The following is a 13985-nucleotide window of genomic DNA, read 5'->3' as shown; positions in this document are numbered from 1 at the left end:
TTAATTTAACATTACAAATGGTTGGAAAGGATTACACAAGCAACGGTATACTGTATTTGAAGACATCATGATTACGTGTATATACAATAAAGTATGTGACATTGTCTTTTTAATATATCCTAATTATAGTTTACATTTCTTAAAAACTTCAAAGTCTTTTTTCCTGGAAAATGAGGCTTCTGCCGATTCAACACTTCGCCATAAAGGGATGAAATATATAAGAAGAATTCGTTCATTGGTGTAAAAAGTACATTAGGTAGTGATCAGGAAGAGAAAGACGTAACTAGGAAACTTGAGATACATTTATAAAGCAATGCTATGACATTGGATTTATAACTATCGTCCCTGAATAACATATATCGAAAATGGAACCAAATATTTAGAATTGCAAGCAAAAAATATTGGCATCTCAGCATGCCATTATTTTCGAGCTCGATGTAATTATCCGCTTCATCTTCTTCGTACAGTTAGCTCCATTAATTCCGGTACACTTCCCTGGAAGCTAAGAAAACGTCCTGTAGTATTTAACGCTATGTTCTGTAAAAGAGAAACTGTTGGCAACGCTTCCCATTTACTTAACAGCAATGGTACACTTTCCTTCCCGGGAAGTGTACCGGAATTCATGAAGCAAACTGTACAACACAAGACACAATGTTTACAGGTGCTAATGAAAATGACTATTTTAAATGTTCGGAATTTTACTTTTTACGCAACACAGAATTATCATACTGAAGCGACGATAGCCTATATAAGGCGAGCAAGACTAGAACAAAATTCTTACTCTAAAGAAAGTGTAATATTCATTCCACTAAGTAAAATGATATTGCCGTAATAAAAAAAAAAAATTGTTTACTTTGGTATATCGATCTTGAATTGCTTTATTTTTTTTATTATAAAAGACTAATCGACTCGCCGCCAACTCTCCCCCCCCCCTTAATCCACTGCATTATCCTGGTGTTGGTCATCCTCATCTTCACTCGTGTATCTTGCATTAATCACTTTCTTGAAGATCTGAAATAGAAGAGATATCTCTAATGAATAGATAATGAATATAATAATTAAGTTCTATGTTATATAGTAATAAAAAATTTAAACTTTATTCCTTACTAAATGATTCAAGGTAAACTATCTATTTCAAAGGTGTCTAGTTTTTGATAAACTGTATAATAGTTTACAGCAACAGTATTTATAATTACGTTAAGTAAATCAGATAGTAATTATCTTAAAGAAACTAAATATAACTCGTAAAATCATTCAAAAGTTTTAATACATGTGCCAATGATGAAGAAAGGTGGCTGCGTTTTATTTTACTTGATAACAATTACATTTAGATGAGATGGGAATTATCTAGACAAAAGAGAATGCACTAATAAAGTTCAATTTACTCTCAGAGTATTGAACCTATTGTAAAATCCTTTAGCTCCAAAATTCAGAGGGGATAGGGAATATGTATATATATATATATATATATATATATATATATATATATATATATATATATATATATATATATATATATATATGTGTATATATATAAAGTATATATATATATATATATATATATATATATATATACATATATATATATATATATATATATATATATATATATATATATATATATATACATATATATGAGAGAGAGAGAGAGAGAGAGAGAGAGAGAGAGAGAGAGAGAGAGAGAGAGAGAGAGAGAGAGAGAGAGAGAATTTTGTGTTCGAACAAATATGCCATTTACAAAAAGGAAAAAAAAAATAGGTCTTCCCCACAATTGTACTTCTTACATTATAAAACCTAATGTTTTTACGCATTTGTTTTTTACGAATTATGGACCGTTGTCTTTTCGTCTGAAAGCCACTGTGACACAAGAAGACTTTGTTCAGCATGAACCAAGAGTACCCAGCGTAGTTCATCTCGTAGATCTGGAAATGGAGGAGAACTTAAATAAACGTAAATATGAGGGAAGAGTAATGGAAGCTCGGGCTTACATGTTACAAGAACAACTGCCATACATTGAATAATCAGTTTTATCAAAACAACTAAAACCCGAGTAACAGACCTCAGGACAAGTTCGAATTAAAACAAACAAAGTAGTCACTCACATTAAGTTGATGGATGTCCGGGTGTTTGAGAGAGAAATTTGCACTTCACCCCTTTCTGGACGACAGGTGTCTGAGTTAGTTGAATATTTGACCAGTTTCGCGCTCCCAGACACCTGTCGTTCAGAAATGGATGAAGTATAAATCTCTTTCAAACATCCGGACATCCATCAATTTATGTGTGACTGTTTTACCTCTGAAGTGATAGCTACAACAGCTGCTTAATTATCATTAAAAGCTGTCGAATTAACATTATCTAAGTGTTGGATGGGATTTGTTGAATTTGGGACATATGAACCAGTGCTGGGGTTGGGGGATGCCAACCCGCGTCAAAGTGCAACAAGGACATTAAATGAACGTTATATTAGATTGGACAGCAAGTTGGAAGCAAGCAAGTGGTAAAAAATCTAAATGAAAGTTAATTTTATGGAAGTTGTATGGAGGAAGATACGGTGTATGTGAAAGTTCACTTCAAAAATACTAGAAATTAAAAGAAATATGGTAAATATATCAAAGCTTCTTCAAACCATGAAAGCTGAATAATAATGTAAAATTTAAACTTAAATACACAATTATTTAATTAAAGTACCTGTAAGAATATTTCTAACTGCATCAAATAACAGAATGTATGAAAAGAATGCCTTGTTCACTATAACAAATTATAACGTAGGCCAAAAGTTACCCTACCTGGCTGCTTCGCGTATATCCATAGCCAACAAAACTCTCATCAAAGAGCGGGACAGTAGCTTTGGCAATATATATGGGCTCCCAGTACTCCTTCCAAGAGGTGATGTTGTACATAACATCCAAAGTTTTAAAATCAGAATCACCTTCCCACTTTAGCAACTGAGAATTCTCCTGGTTGCCAGGAAAAACCTTGATGTGGAAGCGCTGTGCTAATCCAGACTTTATTAATTTTTTCAAATGTTCTTTAGTCTTGGGATTTCTCTTCACGCTGGTAGCTATCTCATAAATTGGGATGATATATGCGCAACGGTCGCACTCTCTCGTGGAATTTCTGGCGACGAATTCATTCAGTTGCTTGGACATTCTGGGGATTGAGATCATGTCTATGTCGGGTGTGAAGGAGAACTCGCACGGACAGCCCTGACGAGCCAGGTTTCTCAGAAGGTTTTGAGGATATGGGGAGAGTTTTATGTGCTCGGTTAGTTTGCGCGTTCGAATCCTCCTCACTATCTCCTTGTTGACAGATTCAGGCTGTTTACAGTTGTATTCTAGCCGCTCCTCTCCTTCATTATAGTCATATCTTGGAGGTAGGTGTCTAGGATAAGTTATATGGAGTGCTACCCTCGTCATCATTTTAGGAAAACATTTCTGTAAGTATTTCATCATAATTATTGCAACAGTGAAGTCAAGGTCAGGAGTTAACACAGCAACGGATATAGGTCCCTCCCACATTTCTGCCTGTTTGGCAATATTGAACATCAGGTCAGCGGATGTTTGGGTTGAAAGACAGATATTCCAAGAATCACACGTCTCATCCCAATTTTCTCCTGTGATGGCGAATGGGTGTGACTTGAAACTACCAGACTTGTCTAGGACTCCTCGGCTGTGGTCTAGAAAGGGAGTTTGCTCTGTTCCAGTGAAGTGAATCGCTGCCTCTGGTACAGTTTCTTTTCCACGACACTGTTGCTGCAATAGGAGATTGTTAAGAAATAAACTCAAAATAAATATTCGTATATACAATTTAAAAAGGAAAAAAGTGAACGAACACCAAATGAAACCAACAATCTTGGAGCAAGGATTAATAAGTTTGGATATAGAACAGCAGTTATTTACATAAGCGACGCGTTTCCCATGGATTTATGATTTAAATGCATTTTCTGTATTGCTAATTTTTTTTAGACAAAAGGCCATCTTTCAGTAGTAGAATATTTTTAATGTAGTTGCACAGTTGTTCATGAAAAGTGTAGTCAAAGGGAATATTAGAATTCAAAGTTCTTGAAAACCTTGTAGCACTGTTATCTTTCTGTGAAGTGTAAATGGTCAGTTGAAAATGATGGATGAGGTCATAGTAGCCTAGATTTGTTGATGACGCCCTCGAGTATTTTGAAGACTAATAAATTACTACGTAAAAATTGGATATTCTTAAGATGAAAACCTCAGGACAGTGTGTAAGGTCCTACCATATATTGCATTGAGAGATTATGCTACTAAATTTACTGTAGCAGAAGGTTCTATTGTATCTTATATATACGTGATTATACAACTAAGATGTACTACAGACAACTGAATTTCAGTTTTTTTTGCAAATAAAACTGCAAAACTTTGAATATATAAATGAAAAACCGAATGATGTTCTTACCATTGTTAATAATTGGATGCCATTCAAACAAAAACCTAATCATGAAAATTAAACTGAGTGTATGTTAGTGGGGAGAAAAAATTAGAAACCTGTTGAAATTTATTCAATATTACTAGTAATATTGTCCTTAATGTTGATAAAGCCTGTGACTTAGTTGTGCTACTTTGCTGTAATTTGACTTTCCGTGCTCAAGTGGATAATGTAGCAAGATTTGCAAGACAGTGAATATCATCTTGGAAATATTGCTTTTGTTGAAAAGAAAATCTCGAGGGTTATGTTGATAAACTAGTGACTAACTACTACTAATAGAAAGTACTACAGAAAATATATACACTACAACTTATCAAAAGTATAACTTAGGAAGCTGTAAAATATATTAAATAGATAAGTTAGATAAGCAAGGAGCGTTGTACCTCTAGATAGGATTACCCTTACATTGTTTATACTGTAATGCTTTCATATATAAGCCACATTAGAAGACTATCATGTGTGTTATGATTCAGCGTACTATCAGGATTACATAATTCAGCCAAACAATTGTGTCATCACAAGACTAGCTACAGATGGTTTCAAATTAACTTATGATTGGATTTATGAATTTAAGTTATATAACCGGAGCTGGGGCTTGTGAGGACATTCAGCGTCAAATTGCAACTGCGGGAAAAATCAGCAGTTACAATAAGAAGTAAAAGTTAAAGAAGTTGGACAGCAAAATGGAAGAAAGCAAGCAGGAATGAAGCTAATGTAGAAGTATGTAAGGCAAGTGTAGCTAGGGGCCCTAGGAATAATGCAAGGACCTATAAGCAATGCCTTCAAACTAATTTGATACAGGTAGACTGCACAAGGCAATACTGGTGCAAGAGTCTTGAAGTATGTAGCCCAAAGATATTATTATTATTATTATGAGCTAAGCTACAACCCTAGGTAAAAAAGCAGGATGTTATAAGCCCAAGTGCTCCAACGGGAAAAATACCCAGTGAGTAAAAAATAAGGAAATAAACTTCAATAGAAGTAATGCTCAATAAAAATAACATTTTAAGAACAGTAACAATATCGAAACAGACCTCTCATATGCAACATACAAAACACTTGAATGGGAACCTCAGAGTGCATTCAGCTAAATAGGGCCAATTAAGAAGCTCATATAGTGAGCTATTGAAAGTAGCAGCTAGTGAACTGCACAGGGTTTAAACTTTTAAGGTAATTACCTTAGAAGGAGGTAATTTGCATGGTTTCAAGGTGATTTTAAAGGTAATGATAATTTTTAAGGTAATTCTAAGGTACTTTCGGTTTTACTAGATTAAAAATTAAAGGAAATTTTAAATTTTTTCAGGTGATTTAAGGTAAAAAGCAGCAGCATTTAAGGTAATGTCCACATGCTCAAGTTTAACCCCTGGAGATAACTCACCTCGTGATGCTCGAGTTTAAACCCTGGAGATAACTCACCTCGTGATGCTCGAGTTTAAACCCTGGAGATAACTCACCTCGTGATGCTCGAGTTTAAACCCTGGAGATAACTCACCTCGTGATGCTCGAGTTTAAACCCTGGAGACAACTCACCTTGTGATGCTCGAGTTTAAGCCCTGGAGATAACTCACCTCGTGATGCTCAAGTTTAAACCCTGGAGATAACTCACCCTCGTGATGCTCGAGTTTAATCCCTGGAGATAACTCACCTCGTGATGCTCGAGTTTAAACCCTGGAGATAACTCCCCTCGTGATGCTCGAGTTTAACCCCTGGAGATAACTCACCTCGTGATGCTCGAGTTTAAACCCTGGAGATAACTCACCTCGTGATGCTCGAGTTTAACCCCTGGAGATAACTCACCTCGTGATGGTCGAGTTTAAACCCTGGAGATAACTCACCTCGTGATGCTCGAGTTTAACCCCTGGAGATAACTCACCTCGTGATGCTCAAGTTTAAACCCTGGAGATAACTCCCCTCGTGATGCTCGAGTTTAACCCCTGGAGATAACTCACCTCGTGATGGTCGAGTTTAATCCCTGGAGATAACTCACCTCGTGATGTCGAGTTTAATCCCTGGAGATAACTCACCTCGTGATGCTCGAGTTTAACCCCTGGAGATAACTCACCTCGTGATGGTCGAGTTTAAACCCTGGAGATAACTCACCTCGTGATGGTCGAGTTTAAACCCTGGAGATAACTCACCTCGTGATGGTCAAGTTTAAACCCTGGAGATAACTCACCTCGTGATGGTCAAGTTTAAACCCTGGAGATAACTCACCTCGTGATGCTCCTGCAAATACTCTTCTGCTGCCAGTTGACCCAAAACCTTTCTAATGGATGATGGGCCTTGAAGATTCCACATGATGAGTATTACCACCAGTGTGATAACAATATTGATTAATGTTGTTACAATGCCAATGGCGATTATATTATCCGATGAGTGCATCTTCGTGTATTTATCCTCCTTCCTGCGAAGAAAAATTAAGACAAGGAATTTCATACAGAAAATGTAAGAGTTTATCTGTGATTATCACTACTGTATACCTGTATATCGAGTATTTTTCATTATGTTGAATAGTATTTTCATCATGAAAGTTCAACCGTGTATTAAGATAAAGAAATATTCATCATTATGAGGAAAATTAATTTAATTAAACATTATGAATTAGTCAACATGGTTTATAGGGAAATCAGGGGAAAACAAATGATCTTTGAGCTATGGAAATATATGGCAAACAAAAATCTAATTTTTGTTTTGTTTTAAAAGCCATTTAATGTCACCCCTTCCCTGCCCAAAACATTTACAAGGAAAATGCAATAGTGCATTCTCATATTTGTCTTTAGTGTACACTCATGATTATTCTCTACAAAGTATACTAGAATAATGCATTTGGTGTAGCTTCCATTGATGACTCGTATATCCTTCACAGATGTTTTCTGGAACAATGTTGCACTATAATCAATTCTTTTTAGTGAGGCAGATTTACGCAGACTCGCAGGGGTGCCCTTTTGACTCGGAAAAGTTTCCCGCTCGCTGATTGGTTGGACGAGATAATTCTAACCAATCAGATAGAAGGAAACTTTTTCCGAGCTAAAGGGGCGCCGCTGCGAGTCGGTGCAAATGCGCCTCATTAAAACAAATTGAGTATAGTTGCTCAAGTATAGCCATTTGTACGTTACCTTCAAACAAACTTTTATTCACTTAATGGCAAGAATTCGATGAATTACCAACAGCGGCCAGAGCTTGCCTTCCTCTAATTCTACTTTTCCTCTTAAGAAACTATGACTGGATAATTAGTTTTAGTAAAACATCATAATGAAGTCTCAATTACAAAAGAAGCTGGCTGACTCCCTATAAAGTATGAAGTGACATTTTTAACTATTTACAAAATTCCTCCTTCATCTTTTAAATGAAGTTACAACGTTACATTACTACAATCAGCTTCAATGAATGGTGCATAATTGGTTGCAGTATCATTTTGTGATAATTAGGAATAGTCTTAATTTCCTAGTTACGTATCAGAACAACACTACCACAAGAAAATATTTCCTACAATTTTCAGATGACTCTGTAGGAAAGCTTGTGGCTTTACTTAAACAACTTCTCAAATTTTCATAGTAAGCATACCGCTAGTTATAATACTAGCTATACTCTTTGATATTAACAAGTAATTTTAATCACCTATGCTGGCAAAAACATATGGCACACGTTGTTTCGTCAATTTCAGTCATATTCACTTAGAAGAGGTAGCTTGAATTAAAATTAAAGTTTGTTCACTGGTTGGTTGGGGCATGAGGGTAAAACCCAATGATACTGTGGGTATATATTCTTCCAAATTAACTATTAAAGTACAGTGTAAGTATTCGGGTTTTACCTATCTTTATAAAATTAGTTGCTCTGTTAGTTGTGTCCTCGCCTCCACTACAGAGGTACTCAGCTCTGTTCAACAAATTTCACTCAAACACATAAACATCAGTTAATATAACCTGGTACAATAAAACTTCCTGTTGATACTCTGATTACATTTTGTTAGTGACTTGAAATACCTAATTAATGTAAATAACAATTCATTGACAATTGATATCTATTTAATAATTTTTAGGTAGGTTCAGTTTGTCCAGAGCTGTTTAATGTTTTGTTAAGAATAATACTTTAAATACTTCACAGATGGACAGACAAAAAGAGGAATCGAAAACTGAGCGACTTAAAACTGAACAGAGATCAAATTCCATTTGTAGGAGAAATATACCAAACTATCTTTCTTAATTTTTAAAAGATGAAAAAAAAAAAATAAAAAGAATGCGTGATACATCAGGCTAATATAAATTTTGAGTTGATTTATTCGACAAATCAGTCTAGGCCTATTGAGTTATTTTCTCGTTAAGTAGACTCATGGTTTTTGTTAACATAAGACTATCTGACGTAAGAGCTCAAGCAAAATAAACTTCCTATTAATCATAAGTGCTTCCACGCAATGTAACATGTGAAACTAACATCGATTTTCTTCTATTGCTTTCATAAGCAACATGTGGTGTTTCCCACTAAAGCCAACACTGATAACACATTCATAAGACAGTTGCTTTTCACGTGCGGGTACAGTACATTGCTAAAATATTTAAGAAATTTGAGATTTTAACATATAACCGTGCAATTTACTTCAGATTACAAATATGTTTTAAACGGCTATTCCTTTCATTGGCTGTCGTGGTTTTATATGAAAGGAAGCGATATACATTATACTAGTCAGTAAGTACAGGTGGTTATTTACAAAACAACAGCAACAAATGCAGATGTTTCTAGTCCACCGCAGAACAAAGGCCCCCGACATGTGAATTCAATGCCTGGGGGTTGGGCAGTTTGGTGATGGTGGGGGACTTCTGTCTGTTCGCTCACACCAAACCGTCCTAGTATGGGTGTCCCTGACTAGTACAGCCATGCTAATCATGGCCATACATAAACCCTTTCACCATGTCAAGGTAACCCCACTCAGAAACTTAACTACCCAGACTTTGGTCTGATCGCTCAGAGCAAACCACCCTAGGATGTGTGTCCCTGACTAGTACAGCTTTTCTGATCATGGCGGTACGTAAACACTTTCACCACGTTAAAGTACCCCCACTCAGAAACTTAACTACCCAGACTTTTGTCTGATCGCTCAGAACAAACCATCCTAGTAAGGGTGTCCCTGACTAGTACAGCCATGCTGATCATGGCAATACACAAACCCTTTCACCATGTCAAGGTACCCACACCTCTTCAGAAACGAAACCAAACAAACTTCAAGTTTGATCGCTCACAAACCATTCTAGTATAGTTGTCCTTGACTAGTACAGCTTTGCTGATCATGGCGGTACGTAAACCTTTTTAACATGTCATGGTACCCTCACTCAGAGAAGAAACCAATCAGACTTTTATCTGGTCCCTCACAGCAAACCATCCTAGTATGGGTGGCCCTGACTAGTACAGCTTTGCGGATCATGGCGATACACAAACCCTTTATCCACGTCAAGGTACAACCGCCCCCCACTCAGAGACGTTTAACCACACTTTTGTCTGATCGCTCACAACAAACCAACCTGGTATGGGTGTCCCTGACTAGTACAGCTTTACTGAGTATCCCTACTCAGTAAGGACACGAAGGGTCTAATATAAGTGTCTACTTGCTAACTTATATCTACATGCTTAGGTCTAAAGAACTAATCAGGCTCTTACCTTACAAAAAAACACTGCGTCACAAATGATGAAGTCACTCACTCGGATATTCTGAAAACTGAAAATGAGTAGGTCTAACGTTCAAGTCAAAGATCAAGCCACTGCTCCATCTTGAGGACTGAACACACAAGAGATAACTAGAAGGCATCGGGTTTAATCTAATCTGTAAGCTTATCTTATCAATGTCTTCAATATTGGACCCTTTTAAAAACACTCACCCCACAGGCACAAATATTTAGTTTCCTTGGAGAATTTTATTCTATATGTTTATTTCAAAATCAGAAATTATAGGTAACGCATAAGCCAAGGAATTACCACATAAAAGTAAAACGATTAAATGTTCAAGGCAATCATTCGATAAATTGTTGAAAAGTAATTAAGCCTCACTCCTTAAAATATTAGATCTTTATTCAATATTTATTCATGAGTATTTTTAAAACCAGAATTGTGTATGTTGGTTTATTTACAAGAGGTAAAAGTTAGGACAGTAAAACAGAGCCTATTCTTGTATAATAAAAGAGATTAAGAACTCGCCTCTTCACCGGGCAAGATTAATTTAAAGTTTTTGGGTATATAAGACGACAAAAGTCTTTTTTTCAGTGGAAATATTTTCTATTGTTTATTTAGCTTTCCTAATACCTAACTATAATTCATCTTAGATCCCTAATTTGTGGAACAAAAGAAAGTCATTGTTTTTATTGCTGTCCGGTAATTACATCGCCGTAATTTCATCGCGGCAATTACATCGTGGTAATTACATCGCGGTAATTTCATCACCGTAATTTCATCGTGGTAATTACATCGTGGTAATTTCATCGCGGTAATTACATCGTGGTAATTCCATCGCAGTAATTGCATCGTGATAATTTCATCGCGGTAATTACATCGCCGTAATTTCATCGCGGCAATTACATCGCGGTAATTACATCGTGGTAATTTCATCGCGGTAATTACATCGTGGTAATTTCATCGCGGTAATTACATCGCCGCAATTTCATCGCGGCAATTACATCGTGGTAATTACATCTAATACATTTTCACCGCATTATAAATACATCGCAATATATTACATCGTCTGTAATTTCATCGCCAGGTAAGTAAACTGCTCAAAGCAAAAAATATATGAACAATAAAACATCAAACGTCCAATTTGATATTGTAATAGTTGTTGGTGGCATCTAACTATCTAACTATTCGCAAACAGCCAACTTGTTGACTTTTCCTAAAACAGAACTTAATCAGAGAAATTTTTCGTTTATTTTATATATATATATATATATACAGTATATATATATATATATATATATATATATATATATATATATATATATATATATATATATATATATATATATATTATAGAATATATCATAAAACTCTTATTAAAAATATACTATTATAAAACCATAAAAGCAACTATAATTTTGTAAAATACATCTATTTCCTTTAAAAGGTTAACGAGGAATCTACTGGGCAATTATCGTCTATTTAAAATAAGACTGGCGTCAAACAGCTAATAGTTCTCGAAGCCGAACAAAAAATTAAAAGCTTATTTAAAACCCTATTAATACTAAATATTTATTTTTCCTTTTTAAAATAAAAATTTTCGTGTTTAATATAAAGACAATCAGGAACAACTAAAAATTTATAATCTTTAAAAATTTAAGACGTTTTTATTATAATTGGAAATGTTACTCGATATTAACAAGTTTTAAAACTCATACCTGATTAATATTGATATTGTGGCAATTTCAGTTGACCAGACTATGATAAATCACTACAGATTACCAGAATTCTCAATATAAATCAATATTAAGAAATAATTTCCAACATGACAACCCTCTTTCTCAGAAATCGCCAATGTGGCAAAAAAAAACTGATTTTGCGTTAAGTCGCTAGATAACACAGACTAACAATGGTATGCAACACAGAGTAGCAATGGTATGAAATATTCTAATTTCACAATTAGTTTATACAGTAACTTCAGTCTAGCTACACAGTTAAAAATTTGCCATAAAAAAACAGTAAAAATCCTGGAATTAATGTTGCAAGGCATTTTACAATTAGTTTATACAGTAACTTCAGTCTAGCTACACAGTTAAAAATTTGCCATAAAAAGAGTAACAATCCTGGAATTAATGTTGCAAGGCATTTACCTATACTAAACGGATATAATGACGTTAAGGAGTGATATTATGGTAACTAACCCGTAAAGATAATAAAGTATGGTAAAAAATTACGATCGCCTGTATTTTACCGAAATACGACTGAGAACAGTATATTTCTACGGAAAATATGATTTAATTTTTTTTTTTTAACAATGTGTTAGGACACTCCCATAATTAGAGTAGTGCCACGACTCGTAGCAAGGTTAATTAAAAGATTTTTATAGTACCATATTCACCAAATTATCACCCGGTATAACAATGAATTGGCTTGCAACTGTGACAACAGCTCCCACTTAAAACTTTTTTTCATCGCCACCATCATCACCTCTTACGCCCATTGACGCAAAGGGCCTCGGTTAGATTTCGCCAGTCTTCTCTATCTTGAGCTTTTAAATCATTACTTTTTTATAGCAATGACATTCCACATCATCGGAGAATTAAATGTTTTGGGTTTCATGTTACCACACGAATGAGTAACACATTTTTAAAAATTTACCAAGTAAATATAATTATATAAAACGGCGTTCTTTCCACAGGTTTGTATAAGTGTACGAAGTTTAAATGTGTAATTTTTTCAACTTCGATACCAATTGCGTCTCGTGAAAAAAATATACTTACCTAAGATACGAATAAAAAAATCTGTAAATATCTAATCATTATGCCTTTCGAATGTAAGATAAACTCTCTCTCTCTCTCTCTCTCTCTCTCTCTCTCTCTCTCTCTCTCTCTCTCTCTCAGAATACAAAAACACTATAAAAAATATTTAAATTTATATAAAAATATTCCACTTTCCTCAAGGGAAATTAAATAAGCATGAATAGTTTAAAATAACGTGTAATTTATAGAATATAAATAAATTATATTTGTCATAAATCGATTATAAATAGAAATTTTAACTCTGTTATTAAAACCGATATCAGATTTTGATATTTTGTAATGCTTCGCGGATTTTAGTCACCATTAGAGGTAACTTTTGGTTCGCAGATTTTGGGCTCTGGACGATCTTCACATTCACTTTATTAGTCTGTCCTCCTGCTGCTCCTTCTGCTGCTGCTGCTCCTCCTCCACCTCCTCCTCCTCCACCTCCTCCTCCTCCTCCTCCTCCTCCTCCTCCTCCACTTTCTTTACCAGCAGGAGAAACATCACTTTTACTCTTTTTCTTGTTTTTATCCTCCTTTTTCTTAGGTTCGTAATCCTCCGCCTTTTTGCCGTACCGTGCGTAGATCTCCCGTCGAAATGCCTGAAAGAACAGAAAGTTGTGAATGTTCTAAAATGGGGAATATACTCAAGTAATGTATTCAAGATGATTAGTAGTTTAGTGCCCTGAAAAGGTTTAGGTCCCAAGATATAGATGTTGAGATACAGATGTTGGCTACCGAGATGTAGGTGCTAAGTTTTGGGATAAGAAATTAAGCCGTGAATTGGTAACAGTGTCGAGAAATTCCCAAAACTGGTAACTATGAGGTTGAAAGTGCTATTGGAAGAGAAAGTTGAAAATTAAACGTAAGCAAAATAAATACTATGAAGGTAAATAGAGTAAGTGGAACAATGAATGCTTAAGTAGATGCCAGAGGCATGGAAGATTCATTGATTGATTAAAGGTTATCTGGCATCATGACATCTAAGGTTGATTCCTTCACTTCTATATCAAAGATTGGATAGTTGTGAGTTTTAACACTTCTCCTGGAGGGTTAAAGTTCAATACTTCAAAAT

General features: G+C 35.1%; 3 protein-coding genes across 6 annotated transcripts in view; 1 reads left to right on the top strand and 2 right to left on the bottom strand.

The window, feature by feature from the left end:
- LOC137657622 (NADH dehydrogenase [ubiquinone] 1 alpha subcomplex assembly factor 3) overlaps positions 1 to 13985 on the top strand; it is a 346628-nt gene that overhangs the window by 17149 nt on the left and 315494 nt on the right. The gene's annotated exons all lie outside the window — the stretch shown is intronic.
- On the bottom strand, positions 26 to 10487 carry LOC137657621 (beta-1,4-glucuronyltransferase 1-like). 2 transcript variants are annotated; one of them, XM_068391992.1, is made up of 5 exons: positions 10147 to 10487; positions 6670 to 6859; positions 2787 to 3752; positions 1785 to 1922; positions 26 to 1011 (listed from the first exon to the last, which is right to left on the bottom strand). In XM_068391992.1, exons 2-5 carry the CDS (start codon positions 6835 to 6837, stop codon positions 934 to 936), a joined length of 1350 nt encoding a protein of 449 aa, XP_068248093.1. In that variant the 5' UTR covers positions 6838 to 6859; positions 10147 to 10487; the 3' UTR covers positions 26 to 933. The 2 variants fall into 2 exon arrangements, with proteins under 2 accessions (XP_068248093.1, XP_068248092.1); XM_068391991.1 differs by having other exon boundaries at positions 10105 to 10481.
- Positions 13091 to 13985, bottom strand: part of LOC137657618 (beta-1,4-glucuronyltransferase 1-like) — a 93002-nt gene continuing 92107 nt past the window's right edge. For all 3 annotated transcript variants that reach the window (XM_068391986.1, XM_068391987.1, XM_068391988.1), the window contains one exon: positions 13091 to 13512. In XM_068391986.1, the coding sequence (XP_068248087.1) occupies positions 13189 to 13512 (324 nt within the window). In that variant the 3' untranslated portion in view covers positions 13091 to 13188. The remainder of the gene's footprint in view (positions 13513 to 13985) is intronic.

Source organism: Palaemon carinicauda, chromosome 18 (assembly GCF_036898095.1).
Source record: "Palaemon carinicauda isolate YSFRI2023 chromosome 18, ASM3689809v2, whole genome shotgun sequence".
Lineage (NCBI taxonomy): Eukaryota > Metazoa > Arthropoda > Malacostraca > Decapoda > Palaemonidae > Palaemon > Palaemon carinicauda.
The sequence above is the reverse complement of the archived record's forward strand: the minus strand, read 5'-3'. Positions and strand labels throughout refer to the sequence as shown.

Coding starts and splice junctions, on each gene's coding strand:
- LOC137657621 (XM_068391992.1), bottom strand. CDS start 6,837: ATGCACTCATCGGATAATATAATCGCCATTGGCATTGTAACAACATTA. Junction 3,753..6,669: donor ATTTGCAGGAGCATCACGAG/GTGAGTTATCTC, acceptor CTCCTATTGCAG/CAACAGTGTCGTGGAAAAGA. Junction 1,012..1,784: donor AAAACATTAGGTTTTATAAT/GTAAGAAGTACA, acceptor CTTCTATTTCAG/ATCTTCAAGAAAGTGATTAA.